This window comes from Branchiostoma floridae, chromosome 13 (assembly GCF_000003815.2).
Source record: "Branchiostoma floridae strain S238N-H82 chromosome 13, Bfl_VNyyK, whole genome shotgun sequence".
Taxonomy (NCBI): Eukaryota; Metazoa; Chordata; class Leptocardii; order Amphioxiformes; family Branchiostomatidae; genus Branchiostoma; species Branchiostoma floridae.
Window position 1 is genome coordinate 2,477,428 of NC_049991.1, and position 17,453 is coordinate 2,494,880.

At 39.4% G+C, this 17,453-nt stretch overlaps 1 protein-coding gene across 9 annotated transcripts in view; it reads right to left on the reverse strand.

The window, feature by feature from the left end:
• LOC118429163 (sodium/calcium exchanger 3-like) overlaps window positions 1-17,453 on the reverse strand; it is a 64,837-nt gene that overhangs the window by 7,402 nt on the left and 39,982 nt on the right. For 5 of the 9 annotated variants that reach the window (XM_035839601.1, XM_035839602.1, XM_035839604.1 and 2 more), the window contains 9 exons: window positions 17,274-17,303; window positions 10,437-10,573; window positions 10,296-10,403; window positions 8,783-8,800; window positions 5,276-5,463; window positions 4,111-4,340; window positions 2,967-3,125; window positions 1,100-1,279; window positions 195-373 (listed from right to left, as the gene is read on the reverse strand). In XM_035839601.1, coding sequence (XP_035695494.1) covers window positions 195-373; window positions 1,100-1,279; window positions 2,967-3,125; window positions 4,111-4,340; window positions 5,276-5,463; window positions 8,783-8,800; window positions 10,296-10,403; window positions 10,437-10,573; window positions 17,274-17,303 — 1,229 coding nt within the window. Of the gene's footprint in view, window positions 1-194; window positions 374-1,099; window positions 1,280-2,966; window positions 3,126-4,110; window positions 4,341-5,275; window positions 5,464-8,782; window positions 8,801-10,295; window positions 10,410-10,436; window positions 10,574-17,273; window positions 17,304-17,453 lie in introns of all 9 variants that reach the window. The other 4 variants (XM_035839606.1, XM_035839608.1, XM_035839603.1 and 1 more) reach the window with 3 other exon arrangements.

A 17,453-nucleotide genomic window follows, 5' to 3' on the forward strand; every position in this document is an offset into this window, starting at 1 on the left:
ACACAGCCCTACTTATAACCTGTTGTTCCCTGGAAAATGCACACTCACAGCTCTATAGGAAACTTGCAAGTAGTTGTCCGTGCAATACTGCAATGCTACAAAAATTCCAAATCACTCAGACTTCTCTGTCACATACAGAACATCCCACTGTGTCACACTTTATTCAGCGGAAAGATAAAAAATGTCTTTTGTACCTTCCATCCAAAGGTCAGGAAATGCATGACGTAGTCCATGGTGGTGGCGTTCTCCACGTCTCCACCGTTCACGTTCATGGCGTCCCTGAACTGTCCCCCCCACGTGGAGGAGGCCAGTTGCAAGTGGTCCATGTTCACGTTCACAATGGTCAGGACACGGTCAACTAGGCCATTATATTCTGTGGTGAATAGAAAAGACAGTTTCTGTTAGAGGACAAGAAAAAACTTTTGTTTTTGTCTGAATGGAAGACAGGAAAAAAATTCTGTTAGAATGGACAGGGTATGTGTAGCCTTAACCCTTAAACTGCCACAGTTCCAGCCCTATAAAATGCTATTAGTTCCAGGGTTGGCCGCTGACCTCCGAAAACAGACCCCCGAACAAGGCCAAAGTCCCTAACTTCCGGGGTTCGTTCGCTACACGCGCGCAAAGCTGCTACTTTGGGGAAATACGCTATCCCGGTTATAACCGGGCACGGCACACAGGGCATGTATATGTGTGCCAGATATATCCGGATTTGGCAGTTTAGGGTTAAGAATGTGAGTTTCTATACAGTTGAAATTCTGTGGACTGATAGTACATAGAGAAGGTCTTCAAACTACAAAGTTAATAAGGTAACAAATATGCTGTTATATCATTTTGGAGATCTGCATGTGTCCTTGAATAGAAAATGGTACAGAAAACCATTTTTAGAGGCATGGAGGCAACTACTGTTAATCTTCAAACTTTCCCAGTGGTTTTATTTTCAATTTATACAGTGACTTGCATGACCTCAAAATGTACAATACAATTGTTTCAACCCCGAAGTCAAAACTACAAAAACATCCCTTTTCCTGAGGACCTATTGTGAAATCCAAGCAACGCAAAAGCAAATGAATTTACAGTAAATAGGAAGATGGCTACTTACCATCATCGTTGACAATCGTGACAACTGTCCTCCTCTGCCTGCCAATCATAGCCCCGCCCGCAGCATCCGACAGCTCCACCATAAAGTCCTCATCCTTCTCAAAGTCCTTGTCATCGAAGATCTGAATGTCAATGTTCTTCTCTGTCTCCCCATGCTGAAACTCCAACACCCCCTCTCCACCTGTAATAAAGATTCAATAAAGATAGGTTATTATGTTATCCCAAAGGAGAAAACATACTGTTTTTGCTGTGTTCCTTTTCTTTCTTCCTCCTAGCAGAAAAGGTTTACGGAAAAGGCTGGGCTGTGCATCAGGCCTGGCTACCTGGCTGTTTATCACTTCAGGCTACTCACATCCCCCATTCATAGCCTTGATTCTTTTTTTTTCACTCGCACACACTACTTTGTGGTGAGCCTAATGGTATAGTATTGTATGTGAGTAGCTTGACGCAAGGCTAGAGGGAAACACATTCTGCATTTTTGCAAAAATGTTGCCTTTCTAGTTGCTGGTTGGTTTATTGGATATCCTTTTGCCCTATCAGGATTGCCCTAACCCTCCAGCGTTCAAACAAGTATACAAAATCAATGCACAAATACTGAAACACTATAGTACAAATTACAAGCTTAAAAGAAATATAAATAACCATCGCATAACAGGTACAGATAAAAAACAAAACTATTAACTTGAAAACAAATGGTGGATTGCTTTTTTAGTCTGAAAAACTGGACAAAGATTATAGAACTTTAGATTTGATGTTTGTTGGTAGGGTGTTCCATAGATTGACAACACGGTAGAGAAAGGCTCGCTTTTCGGTTTTTTGTTTTTGGTGCAGGCAGTTTAAGGCTGTTGGATACGGAATATGTGTAAGATGACTGAATGGTAACGATGGAACTGTAAATGTTTTTTGGGTTCATATGATTGTGTTCTTTTATTACACATTCTGGTGTAATTATTTGACAAGTGCTTTAAAACTGATATAAAACATGATCCAGTCATAAAAGAAAGTGCCGGAGGGCAACACTGACAAACAATGTTGATTATCCCATTTCCTCCTCCACATGACATGTACATGGAAGAGAGGATTTATGATGCAATTGAGGGATATGACAACAGATCTAGAGACATGTTCAAAGCCAAAATCCAGATGGCATTGTTTATAATTAGGTGATGGCGTGAGCTGTGTAAATGTGCAAGTGCAGTTAGAAATAGACTTGTGCTTTCTCCCTCCGGAAGTATATATGTCGTCCTGGACAACGTCTACAATAACAAATATACATTCCAAGTATAAACCCCAGCGACTGATTTTATTGTATCACATTAACTTCATATGAAAAGATTAATAACACTGAAGCAATCTGTATGGACATAAAAAAAACTTCCCTCTGTTTCGATAAGAAAGACTTCTTTTGAATTTCACTTTATTCGTATACATTCCAAGTATAAACCCCAGCTAATGATTTTATTGTATCACATTGACTTCACACGAAATGCTCAATAACAACGAAGCAATCTGTATGGACATAAAAAAACTTCCCTCTGTTTAGATAAGGTAGACTTCTTTTGAATTTCACTTTATTCGTGTTACAGAGTTCAAAAAGAGTTCAAGTTACTCTTGCCAAAATGGTGCATTGGGTGGCACCCATCTCCGTTTCAGTACCCCTGGGCCACACAACTTTTTGCAATCACTACAGCAGGGGACTAGTTCACTGGTCATGGTGAGTGTGCAACTACCATACTCTCAAATGCTGAGTGCTAAGCAGAGAAAGCGACATGTACCATTCGGTATGACTTGGGAATCAAACTCAAAACCTACTCAACACCTTACCCACTAAGCCATTGCACAGGGTTTATTACCAACATAGTCCTTACCAACATAGTCCCTTCCATTCACAGCCCTCATGTCCTTAGTCTTCCACTTGACCGAGATGACCCCATCTGACCCCTTGGTCCTCTGTACGGGGACGCTGGCAATCCCCGCAGACTCCTTGAAGATGAAACTGGGCTTGGTGAAGTCCAGGACACCAGGATCTAATTACAACCAAATAAGGCAATATGTTAATATCCTGCTAATGATTGGTTGAGGAGTCACATGCCTTGAAGATGAAACTGGGCTTGGAGAAGTCCAGGACACCAGGATCTAATTACAACCAAATAAGGCAATGTGTTAATATCCTGCTACTGATTGGTTGAGGAGTCACATGCCTTGAAGATGAAACTGGGCTTGGTGAAGTCCAGGACACCAGGATCTAATTACAACCAAATAAGGCAATATGTTAATATCCTGCTACTGATTGGTTGAGGAGTCACATGCCTTGAAGATGAAACTGGGCTTGGAGAAGTCCAGGACACCAGGATCTAATTACAACCAAATAAGGCAATATGTTAATATCCTGCTACTTATGCAACAATCAATGTCACTGATTGGTTGAGGAGCCACATGCCTTGAAGATGACACTGGGCTTGGAGAAGTCCATGACACCAGGATCTAATTACAACCAAATAAGGCAATATGTTAATGTCCTGCTACTTATGCAACATCCAATGTCACTGATTGGTTGAGGCGTCACATGATTTTCAGAATGACTGGCCAATCAGAATACAGCCATTTCTTGTCAACAGTGCTAGTTCAGCATGTAATCTGTCCTTGGTGCTGAATGGGCAATCATTCTGTTGTTTTTGTTAACCGGGTGAAAAAATATATGTATCTATAGTACTGATTAGTATGGTAGCATAATGTGCTTGTTACTAATTCAGTAACTTGATTTAATTACCAATAGCTCTGTCCTTGGTGCTGATTGGCTAGCCATTTGCCAGTAAAGCTCTGATTGGCTCCTAGACCAAGGTTCCTCACAGCCCAAAAGTCCTGTATCTGCAACTCTGATTGGCCAATAGTTTCTGTTTTCATCAGTCTGCTGAATGGCTAGTTTTTCTATCGATGGTTCTCATTGGTCGACTAGGTTGCTTCCTATGGTTCTGATTGGTCATCTCCTAATACAAGTAGAATTGCTCTTACCATCATCATTTATGATGGTAATCTCATTGATGCTCTTCCGTCCCAGAACAGCGCCGCTGTCGGGATCCACCGACAGCTTCACGAAGAAGGTCTCGTCGGTCTCCCATTGGTTGTCGTCCACGATGACGATCTTGATGTTCTTCATGCTCTCTCCTGGTTCGAAGACCAGAACATCCTTCTGTGGGATGTAGTCTGAGCCTGCTTCGGCTGTGCCATCAATGGTTTCATACCTGTGACATATAACAGACAAAAGCTTCCATCAATATTTCATCATTGCCATTCAAAGTCTTGAACTTACTACCTGTAGGAAGGTACATTGTCAGATAATTCTCTACCTACAGCCATATTACAACTATAGACCTTTTTCAACCATAGTTAGTAATAACATGATATTGCTCAGAGACCATTCCCACAGTTTTCTGTTAATCGTTCCAGACCCCTTTTACCATGGATTCACAGATTGAGACGGACACATGTGAAACTTCAATAATGTGTATTCAATGACCCTTCATACCTAGCCTAGCTAGTGCACATGCACGAGAGTATGATAGCAATGGCAGGTGATCTAACACCTAACGCTAGTTGACCTTTATCCGTTGGGTAACCTGTATTCGTTGTTTTAAAAGCAGATATTTAGTTCTATCATGCCGATGAAATGTGAGTTCAAACTGCTCTATTTTGAAAATATTACAACTTGAAACAACCGTCCGTCGACTCGATATCCCTAAATGTGCTGTTTTGAAAAACTGTTACAACGGATATAGGTCACCTCATGGATAAAGGTAAAGTAGCATTACCTATCCCTAAATCCCTTTCAGTCAAAATTGTTTATAAAGATCAGACTGACAAAAGGGCAAATGCCTTCAGCTGCACTCTTATTGGCTAAACTGTTTTTGATTGACAACCTAATTGATATTGAAAGATACTCAGCGTAGAATTCAGCATAGAAGGAAAGAACCCTCGTGGTTGACCTCGAAAGAGATGGACGGACAACACAAGGGAAGACATACACCTCCTCAACCTACACAGTGTCAACCCAAATGATAGAGGATGCTGGAGAGCTGCCATCTAGCCCCCTCTTCTACGTGCAAGCACGTCTAACCCCCACAGGATGGGGAACAACAGACGATAAACAGGAGAGTGAGTGAGTGACTGACTGACTGACCTGAAAGGCACCCTGGTGTTTGTCCTGCCCGAGCGCAGCACAGACACCTCCACCGTGCCCTGGCTTTCCATCACGGCGCAGGACGACGCGGAAAACTCCACGACGGAAAACGTCCCGCCCTGGGACAGGTCCGACGCTGAGTCGATAATCAGCGGCACCTCGTCCTTATTCTTGGCCTTGTCATAAACCTAGAAAGTGTCCAATTGTGTACCATTACTTGGTAGTCTTACCAAGCCTGTGTTTCTTCAGAAATCAAAATATATAAATTCGGAAAGACAGTATAAATCCCCCCCCCCCCCAAAAAGATTGTTTTCTAAGTTGACAATAACCAAATGAATTCAGTACAAATGTATGATGTAATATGGAAAGATTTGCAGAATTCTTTCCAGAATCCAGAGAAAGTCAGCCAGAATTCTGCAGAATTTTCTCCAGAATCCTGAGAAAGTCAGCCAGAATTCTGCAGAATTTTATCCAGAATCCTAAGAAAGTCAGTCAAAATTCTGCAGAATTCTGGGAACCTCAGAATTTTGGTAAACTGTCGTAGATTATATTAGAATAAAAGATGTTTTACTTTAGTTATTGGTACAATGTATTTTGATAACATCATCAGTATTAGATAATGTTATCGTCAATCCAAAAAGAGCGTAAGGTTCTTAACACTTCCCAGAATTAGACTGTCATTCTGAATTTATGGTGTCGCCTTGATTAAAAACACTATATCATCGCATATCTCTCCAGCACCAACACCACATGTACAAGGGTGAACACCACTGGTGACAACTTTAAACTGTGCATGCAAACACAATCCAAACAGTGGGACACGGGTCCTGGGAACAAATATACACACAAGACTGTAACGTTGTGAAGACATCTGCGATTTCAGTAAGAAAATGTACAAGTTATAGACAAGAATACAGTGGGTAGCTAGGTGATACAATAAACAGTTTTCAAGTGCTTATGTTACGAATGACAAGAACTTATAGTTCCGGATTACAAGCAAACGTCAGCTTGTGTTATTCAGTGGTACAAAATAATTGCACCCTTCTGATGTTATTGAATATCGAATCTTACTAATCAATCATATTTCTGGTTCTTAATTCCTGCTGCCAGGCAATCAAGATAATTTGCTCCGGTAACGTCCCAGTTAATACATCTGTATAATAGCCAATTTGGAACCTGGTACTGCGACTTTCTTCTGAGAGTGCATAATCATTGTAGTCATCATACAGTACAAGAACTGCAAGTTTTCATGATGTTTACTTTTCTGCTTTGAAAGAATATTTCTTTTGTGAGTCACAGTGTCAGGTTCCAAATCGGCTGCCATGTTTACTATGACATCATGGGCGGAAATTAACTTGATTACATGGCAGCAGGAATAAGATATGCAAGTGAGCGAGATGTTCAATAAAGTTAGGGTACACATGAATTTTTAATGTAAAATATTCATTGAATATTGTTATGCTTGATTGTAATTAGGAAATGTTGAATTTTGGTGACATAGGCACTTTAATAAGGAATATAATCCAGAACACCATAAACATCACATTAATTTTGTGATAACATTTTCAGTGCATCCACAGTTGATGAAAACTTATGCTGAAGAGAACAAATGAATTTCTAAGGGACAGATATAGAAATTTAGTCATTGTGATGATGCAAAAGATAAAGCTTTTCATATCATCAACCATGCCAGAGACGTAACAATGTTCACACATCCTGTGAAGACAAGTTACAGCATTCCACAGATAGACACAGGGGTCTCAAGATGTAACAAGATTAGGGCTGGGTACCGGTACTGAAAATTCAGGTCCAGGTCCGGTTCAGGTCCAGAGGATCAGGTCCAGGTCCGGACCTGAACCTGGACCTGATTCAGTATGACTCATACCAATGGTCCATTTCACTACAAAGAAATCTGTTTGGTGGAGTATTAGACTTACACTGGTGTTTTAAAATCCTACAACGCTGTTTGCACCTGTGCGATTGGCTGTAAAACTTAGTAGAAATTACTATAAACTCTACTCTACTTCACTCTTGTTATTTTCTTCCACCTGCATGCGCCAAAACGTGTGAATGCCTGATAAAATAATCTGTTAATTTTCTAATCGGTCCAACATCCGGTCCACCTAATTTTTTCAGGTCCGGTTTTTCTGGACCGGTCCAATAAGAAAAACCGGTTTTGTACCGGTACGCTGTACCGATACCCAGCCCTAAACAAGATCATGTAAGAGAAAGAAATCTTACCCAGGCAGACAGACAGACACATCAGGAGGAAAAGTGGAAGAGAATTCCAGACAGACAGATTCAGGGAGGACAACAGTACAAGGAAAGATAGACCAAGACAGTCAAAACCTGATAATTATGAAACATCACACACACACAAAATCTTTAAGAGTACTAAGTCTTGTTCTAACTTGTTTGCTGGGGATGTCTAATACCAAACAGTAAGACTTAGTTATTCAATTTCATACAATTAAGAGGATGAATATGGCAGCACATATGTTAGTTGTTTTTATTTGAAAAAGTAGTAGACTAATTTTTTCCCAGCAAACAAGTATAAAAAACATACTATAGGTGGTTTGACAGGACTTACACAACAGTGTTTTGAGTTAAAACGGTATTGTGACATTAAGAGAACACCAATTTTAGACAAACTTTCACAGATTTCCATAGCAGTGTGAACAGTGTCATGCAGGACAAAAATACAATGTACACCATACCAATATTTTAAACTACAACAACCATACAATGTGATCTAGTCACACCCCAAATCCTCATCACTAATCTATTAAACAGATTCACATGCCCCTTTAATCACACCACGCTAATCTCTACCACAAGATCAGACCACTGACAACACGTCACAATCACCACATGACAACACCACATCTCGCACATTGCACCTGAAACATCTGCCTACGAATGGTGAGCTGTTGTCACTACTGATGCAATACAAATACAATGTGAAGTAGAGCAGGAAATGTCTTTGAAAGGGGAAAGTTACACTGACACATTTTCAAATATGTCCTTTTTTCTGGACCTTTTCGAGATATTCTAGGTTCATTCTAGGTTGCATTATGTCTTTGCAAGGTCTTTTTTGAGGAAGACTTGCTAATTTTGTCTTCTCATCAATTGTTCTTAAAATGTCTCTTAGACGTTTTGAGAAAAACTCCTTACAGCTTTATTAAAAAAAAACAATTTTTCTACACAAATGACGGTCTCTGATTGGAGCCCAATCATGTGTGTGAAGAAAAGATTAAAACTACTACTGTAACACACAAATTGTCTCTTACCAGATAACAATATCTAGATTTCAGGTAATGTGTTTTACACATTTCCCGCATTTCCTTCTTTGTTCATCAGAATTGTCTACGAATGTCTGTGTAACATCCCTAAGACATATTCAGCTCTACCGGTGAAAGAGCACAGATTATTCGAAAAGAGAAGTGCATTTAGTGGGTTAGTTCAGTCAAGAAGCACACCGAGTAAGTAAAACATGTGGGCACAAACCTGAGACCCTTCCAGTTTCTAGCATGCATGGTGCATTGAAAGACAAAACAAACAAAGTGCATGGTGAAACAAAAGTGTTAAAAAACAACGTAAAGGAAAATCATAGACATGTTCGGTTCAGCATCTGAGGGTGACATGATGTTGAAATGGCCAAACCTTTTCCTATAGTGCAATAGGAAAAACAGAGCTTCTCAGGATTTGTCTAGGTTACTTTGAGAGAGCATACAATGGTTCTGAGATGCACTGACTAGTGGAGATACTGGAGTAGCATACATGTAGTATAACACCCATAGGTCCATATTTTCTTGCAAAAGTTTTCTCATTATAGAAGGACATGCTGCAACACCACAGTTTGGCAATAGAAAGGGCCCTTGCTTGAGGAGATCCATAGGTCTATATTTTCTTGCAAAAGTTTTTTTCTTGACACATGCTGCAACACCACAGTTTGGCCATAGAAAGGATCATTGTTTGAGGAGACATAGAAAAGTTTTTGCAATATGAAAGCGCTTTGCTGTCAGGATTTAGGTATGAAGACAAGAAGATTTCAACCTTCTTCAGTTAACATACTATTAATAGTTAACGTTACAACCGTACTTAACAAATAAAAAATAACCCACTAGAATCCGTAATACAGTGTACATCATCAAAAGTAATCATCTTAATTTTGTCAAAAGAATTTCAAATAATCATCACTCCAATTTTCACCTGTGAGGTACAAAGAATGAATATTTTATATTTTATATAATATTTGAAAAGCATCATTTTCAAACTTGAAAGAAAATATCCGATTGGTGTTATGATGATGATGATGACCAAAGAAATCTTTTTTGTATTTGCCAGTAGAAATATTGTCCATATCTGTCAAGTCTGATCTTAAATTGTTGACCAATACTATCCCACTCCAGCATTCCTAACTAACCATTGCATCTCTACTCAAATCTTTTTAAATGATACCTCAGACTATCATTAGAAACAAATTCAAGAATGTGTGCATATAACTAATTGTTAGTAGCAAATACAGAATACATGTACAATGAAATCATCACTCTATCTTGAAGCTGTTTAACTAATATGAAGCATTACAAACTATATTTTGCATTTATCCCAGCACACATACAAATGAATTCTTTAATATTATTGTATGGATGGATTTAGAAAACCATCAGAAGCTAAAGAGGCAACTTGACTTGCTTGACTTTACACCACATCACACACACTCATGACACACATTCCCAATATTTCATCCAAAATATTTCCTTGAATTTAGACACTAGATACAAGATGTCAGTACTAGTATAGATATGAAGAACCTTGTATCTATTAAGTTAAGGAATATACAAATTGAATATAATTTATGCCTCTGACCTGTTAAAAGCCGGTGACAAATATCTAATAATCAAGAAGTGTGTCCAATGTGTTTGGAAAACTTTTAATTATTGTATTTGTTATATTTCTATTACATGGAAATTTCCATCTCATCCCCCCCCCCCTCCAAAGCCGTTAGGATACTCACTTCCTTGAGGCTATTGTTCACGTTCACGGAAACTTTCCGCCCTCCCACCAGCCATCGCGTAGCGTTCACGCGGTACCAGCTCCTGTCGTGCTTCTCATTCTCCTGAATCTTCAGGGCCGCGTGCTTCTCATTCTCCTGAATCTTCAGGGCCGCCAGTTTGGCCGCCTCCTCGGGAGACAGCTTGCCTCCGGAGTACTTGCTGATCTCCTTGACGAACTCGGACACGGACTGCTTGTTCACATGGCCGGGCTTCAGTTCAGCAGCCATGCCTGCATACTCTGGGATGGAGAGCAATCATTGGTCAATATTCTGGGAAGGACAGCAATCATTGGTCAATACTCTGGGAAGGAGAGCAATCATTGGTCAATACTCTGGGAAGGACAGCAATCATTGGTCAATACTCTGGGAAGGAGAGCAATCATTGGTCAATACTCTGGGAAGGAGAGCAATCATTGGTCACTACAGAAACCCAAATACTCTGGGAAGGAGAGCAATGGTTGGTTACTACAGAAACCCAAATACTCTGGGAAGGAGAGCAATGGTTGGCTACTACAGAAACCTGAATACACTTGGAAGGAAAGCAATCATTGGTCACAGGTGGATGGTTTCAATGTGAAAGTGTCATCTTATAGAGGTAAATGTTGTAAATATTGCTGTGCAGTTCCAGAGCAAGCTGCTAGGGGCACAAAACCAAAACCACTTGATTGAAAAAAACAAGTTCTATTGCAGTACCAAGGTCAGACATAAGGGGATCTAAATTGACCATGAAGTTTGTCTTCCCAAACCCAAAACCTATCCACATGTCAAAGACCACCACTATCCATCCAGAGGTTGTAAGGTCATTATGACCACAAATATCCGGAAGCACACAAACACAGACATGCATACCAAAAACAATACCTACATTTTCATGAAGGTAATACATGTCATCAAGGAGGTCATTGAGCTTATCAGACATGATCTTGTGACAAAAATCACCAAATTATCATGATATATTGAAGCCATATAGTACATAACCAAGAAATTGCATTTTCAGCACCATGGACAGTACTAATTTCCATCAAAAGAATTATACAAATTTATATAAGCCAATTAACAACGCCAAAATGAGCCACAACCAAATTTTCTTACTTCCGAGAAGCCTACTGGAACTAAGCCGGCCATGGATTTCCGAATCGACCGTTGCAGTCGCAGATCTTCGGTGCTTAGCGGGGACTTTCAACAAACTTCAATAACGATTCGAGCAAACCACCGAACACTTTCTAAAGTGCACTTTGGTTCGACGGAGAGTTGGATAAAATGGTGTGCAACTCAAGCGGCGGTGGAAAGTGTGCATATTTCAAGACGTCCTCACCTCACAACTGAGTCATTTCCATATGTTGTAAATATTGCTGTGCAGTGTAATATGGCAGACTCAACTCATAACGTAGAAAAAGGACCGAAAACAGTGACTTTGTTTTTTATATCATATCCCTTTCAGGAATAAACTTGAAAAATTGCAAAAGCAGTATCAGGTATTGGTACACAAAGGCTCCTGTTTCAATGTGTGATGTGCATGAAATTTTAACGCCTTGATCAACGTTTCTCCTTGACGCAGTGCAAAGGATTAAGTAGTGATCAAATGATGAAGTTGAAGTATGCAAACACTCAAACAAAGGAATTGAGGACTGTAACAGCCAGTCACTGCTAATGTACCACATCTGTTTGTATGCTTTACTATAGCAACTGCCATGCAGCCTTAAGCATGAATAGAACTGTCCTACATAATTTATGTTAACCTCATATAACACCTTGACAGAATGGGAGTATTAGACAATGGGGTGGAGGAGAAAGTCACGCGACAATGGGTTTCGTAGACGGCGATGACGTTTTACCGGGTTAACGACCATGAGCTTGAGTTCCGATAAGGTCACGGTCAAGGGGAGATTGATTTGTCTGGCATTTAGAGGCCGTGACCAGTGCTAGGTAACTGACACATGCGTGGTCACGTAGACCAAAAGGTGAGGCGATCTTAGTACACTGTGCCATTATCAAAAATGTCAACTTGGAAACTATTTGTCATAACTTACTTCAGCTATTTTTCATGCCTTTCAAAATCTAAAAACAAACTACATGCTAAGATTAAGATGTACCAAGAGTTAATGCACATTTTACTGGGTAAAATCTTAGATTTAGTATAAGTATTGGGATAATCCATATTTCCTGTATTACTGTAAACGCAGAAACTTTCGTGGTGGTTTAATGTTCGCATTTTTCGTGATGGCTGCTTCACCGCCAAATGAAAACCACCGCAAACATTTTTCCATGGTAGTAAGAGACTACAGTGCATGGTGCTACCGCAAACTTAAAACCATAGAGAAAAGTCCATTTTCCTGCTACGGTAACCGCGAAATTAAATCCCCACGTATTTAAATTCATTTACAGTATATCTTGAAAAAGGGGAATTTTAGAGCGCTAAACTTAAGTCACTCTACATTAATATGTTACAGGTATCACATAATGTTCCTTAATGCTGAACCCATCATTAAATCGGCCAACATTATTCCATATTTTACTGTTTTTTATTACTTTTCATAATATATTAGTATCCTTCACAAGAGGAATAGATTTTAATGTGACAACAAAATTAATTCACAAACAAACTGCAAACTCATATGATTAGGAATTTACTTGCTAAAAGGGCCAGGTTTTATGTAGTAGATAAAATGCTACACTCACAAAGAAGTAACTACAAAGCATAATGTTATTACTTTTTTACGATGTAACTCACAAAGAAGTAAACGCACTAACTTCACAACCCAGTTTATCATCAGACTCTTTTGTTACTATTATTATTAAATGTTTAATGACATTTCCATTACCTTGTAAATTACGGACTTAGACCATTGAGTCTACACACAGTGATGTCACACAGACATAGTTGCTATGGCAACACGTATGCTTTTCCTCCCGATGAACATTTATGATCGCAGAGGAGATGGAAAGTGTAGGCAGGGTGATGAATGACTAGCTATAGGAGCCAACATTATTGCTTGTTGTGAAATATGCATGTGGGTTTTGAACGATTAAAAACTGAGCAAGGGTAGGAGGATGAGTCGATGTAGGTTAGACATCCAGCTAACAAGATATGCCAAAAAACAGTTACTCAAGCAACTGGATATGATTTTGAAAATGGTCAGACATTTCAGACAACCATCCGGTGTCTTTTGTCGGTGACAGTTTCCAAAATCATATCTAGATTCTTGGCAATGAGTAACTGCTTTTTGGCGTAAGATTAGGATAAGGTTACTATTTAAAACTAGCGTTCATTGACTTGAGATTCCCCAAATCCCAGTTTTTTATTAACAAAAAAGATATAAGTTACCCCCGGCCCACGAATAAACTTTAAGATAAACAGGCGTTACAATACTTGTTCCTCTTTTTCATCTGTCAACAAAATTCTAAGTAAGATGTGCAATATTGTGACAGACATGTCATGTAAAAAAAGCACCTCAAGCCAATGGTATTGGAAGCCATGTCACAACGAATCTGTCAAAGATGAAAATCAAATAAATTTGAAGTCGAAAATTTGAAAATGAAATTCTTTATTACATAAAGCGACCTCAGGGTAGCAATAACTCAGGCAATGTCAATTTCATTTCCCTTTGTAATTTTTCTCCCATACATGTATGTTGTATGATTTTCATTACAGGCAGCGTTTAATAGCTACCCACAGAGCTCAGTGCTGGATATTGCTTGCTTTCTGGGGCCTTCTCAAAAGTAATCAGATCAAATCACTGATGAAAAGTGGGGGCAGTCCAACATTCCCTGCTGCCTCCTTCCATCGACATTTCATAGATATGGCATTGGGCCAGTTAAAACTGGCAGAAGATAAGTGGTATCTTTTACATATTCTTGGGCATTGACCTGGGAAAAGTATTCAGGACTTAACATTGTTTGGCACGAACATCAAGAACATAAGTTGTTCAGACTCAAGCACATAACGCACGCTGGCATTGACCTGGGAAAAGTATTCAGGACTTAACATTGTTTGGCACGAACATCAAGAACATAAGTTGTTCAGACTCAAGCGCATAACGCACGCTGGCATTGACCTGGGAAAAGTATTCAGGACTTAACATTTCTTGGCATGAACATCAAGAACATTAAATTGTTTGGACTCAAGCGCATAACGCAAACTGGCATTGACCTGGGAAAAGTATTCAGGACTTAACATTTCTTGGCATGAACATCAAGAACATTAAATTGTTTGGACTCAAGCGCATAACGCAAACTGGCATTGACCTGGGAAAAGTATTCAGGACTTAACATTTCTTGGCATGAACATCAAGAACATAAGTTGTTCGGACTTGAGCACATAACGCACACTGACTGGGTGGTTTTTAACACGACTATGCAGGTCTGAGATGCTGTTTGATGTTCTGAACATGTGTGCTATGGTCATGATTTTTGAGCCGCACATATAGAACAGAGAGTAAGTGTTGTAGGTTTGAGTCCCGGAGCGCATTTTTTTTAATCATGTGCTTGTATGAATTTTTGACTCAGGTTTATTAATCAATACATCAATTAATCAAGGTTTGATAAATTAAGGAACAAAGAGATCCAGGTAAACAACATTCAAGTACAACTCAATCTCTACAACTGGATGAAAAAACAGATTTACTTCCGGACGAATCAAGTGACATCCATCACTCTTCTTTGAATTGACATGTTTAACCAGTTCATTCTAGTGACACTGAAGAAAAATGATGGATATCACTCAAAACGTCAGAAAGAAAATCTCCATTTTTTAAATCCAGTTGTATAGATAGAGGTTGAATTGTATTTGAAAAGAAAACATAAAACATCCGATATTGGGTAGATATGTACAGCTGACGGCTGGTGTGAGAAAAGTTTTGGCCTTCACACTTTCTTAAAGAATGTTGTTAAGACCGTTACAAATTCCGCTTGAAGGTCGAGGTATACAAAGTCCTGGAATGCAATGGATGCATGTGCATGCAAGACATGTTCTTGGAAAATTAGTACCTATAAATCACAAGCATAAGCTACCCATAAACTTTCACACCTACACAATGGTTTTGAAATGTTCTTTTAAGCCCTGTCTTCTGGACATAACACGTATTGTGTTTCTGGTCGGGTGCGGGTGTACCGGCACAAGCGTGACTTTGCGCAAGACTGCGTCTGAATACCGATTTGCATGAGCCATCTCAGTATCATTAAGCTTTAGGGAAAACAAACAACCCCTTCTTTATACTCTGTTCACGACGTACAGACTTATGCATGAACAGACTTCAGATCTAGATATTCTCTCCTGTGTGATAAAATGCACATCTCAAATTCAAATCAAGATTCATTACTCTTTAAGCACAATAAAAATGGAGCTTTGAAAGCTTTGGGAGCTTGTAGCTTTGAAAATGGGAACTGGGGTTTGAATAGTTATGCCTTAGTTCTCTCTGCAATCATTATGGTGAACGATTTTGTTTGCTTATTCTAGCTCAAATTAACCAGAAGAATTCAGAATTGTATCAAATTATCTCTGATCCAACTGGGATTTCAGTCAGAAGGGAGGTTTCGCTATTGAAATTTTCACTTCATGCAACACCGGGTTGAACACCATATGTACCGTGAAGGGTGTTTGAATGCGTGTTTGGACGTGGACCAGTTCTTTTGACTTCAAACTGACGTCAGTTACCATGAGCAATGTACGTCAATGCCCACTGCTTTCCAATTCAAACCTAGCCAGCATTCATTATTTAAACGCACATGTACATTCTCTTAAAAGCATGACTTGCCTATGGCATGTCTTGTTGTCACCTTTGCAATGCTGTACTACGTAACTGAGTTTCCTTGACACCTCAAGCATTAGGGCTGTCAGAAGACATCCATTTAGAACTGGTGGTACTGAATTCATAGTACACCTCTAGGCAGTACATGTATTACCTAATATGTACAATCTGACCTGTTATATATGGCCTATTATATGAGGCAGGGTAGAAATAGTCGAATTTTGACATGATCTGGAACTCACAGATTGATACACATTTACTAAGAATTCATAAAGCTTCAGAGTCATATGTTTCACAATTATTCTGTAGTAGTAATGTTATGCTATATAGTATTACATATGTCATACAGGCATTATGTATAGATTAAATGGCAGGGATTATTGATAAGGCAAAAATTGAAGTGTCAGCTGCCATTGACTGTGAAAATTACCATTTACCCTGACACAAACTGTTAAACGCACCATTAGTAGGGGTGCTTTAATGGTCCAAATGGTGCAATTTACATTAAACAGGTGACTAACTGTGCATTCTAATGGCAAAACAAAATGTAGTAACCTCCAGCATGTTATTCATTCCTTTGAAGTGAAAGCCACAGACTTGACATTCAGATCTATATGCCAATCTCCACAAAGTCAAAAGTCTCCAAGTACGATTTTCGGAGGTTAAAACACATCGGAGCCCTCAATGCCCCAATATACATTTTATGTCTTTGGCTACACATATCGCATATTAGGTAAAAAATGTGGTTCTAATATTAGCATGCTGGTAAAGCTAAGGGCACAGCCCGTTGTACATGCAATTTGTCCGTACGTTGTAACAGTTTTTTTTTTTTTAGGCCACATCAGCCACATATTTAGAAAACGTTAAGGCGCGTCGCCTGTAGTTAGCATGTACAGAGGGCGAGTCCGCAGCCCAACGGCACACAAAGTTTTGCCTGCTCGTAAAGTTCTACGGCGTGTCTGCGTGCTCCAAAATCTGTTGGATTCCCTACGAGTTCGTATGGAGGTGGTTTTAATACTTACCATTTACGGATCCCAAAAGATTGTCCACGTTTTGACACGCAGACAGCACTTATTTGCACGTACGGCGGGTTGTGCCCTTAGCTTAAGGCTATAGAGATTATCACACGGTGCAAGAAGACTTAGAAGTGAGTGGAAAACAGATCACGTCACGACAAGTACAAGGTACTAACCTGCAAGCACTGTACCAGACTGACTTTCCTCTGATACGATAGAAGGCAGAAAAGAAGCAGAAAAGAATGAATATAGAGTTAGTACATCTACAATTTATGGACTAATTATTGTGATGATTGTCAAGAATTAAGATGTGACATGATAATGTACCGGTAATTCGTCAATGAAGGTTAGACATC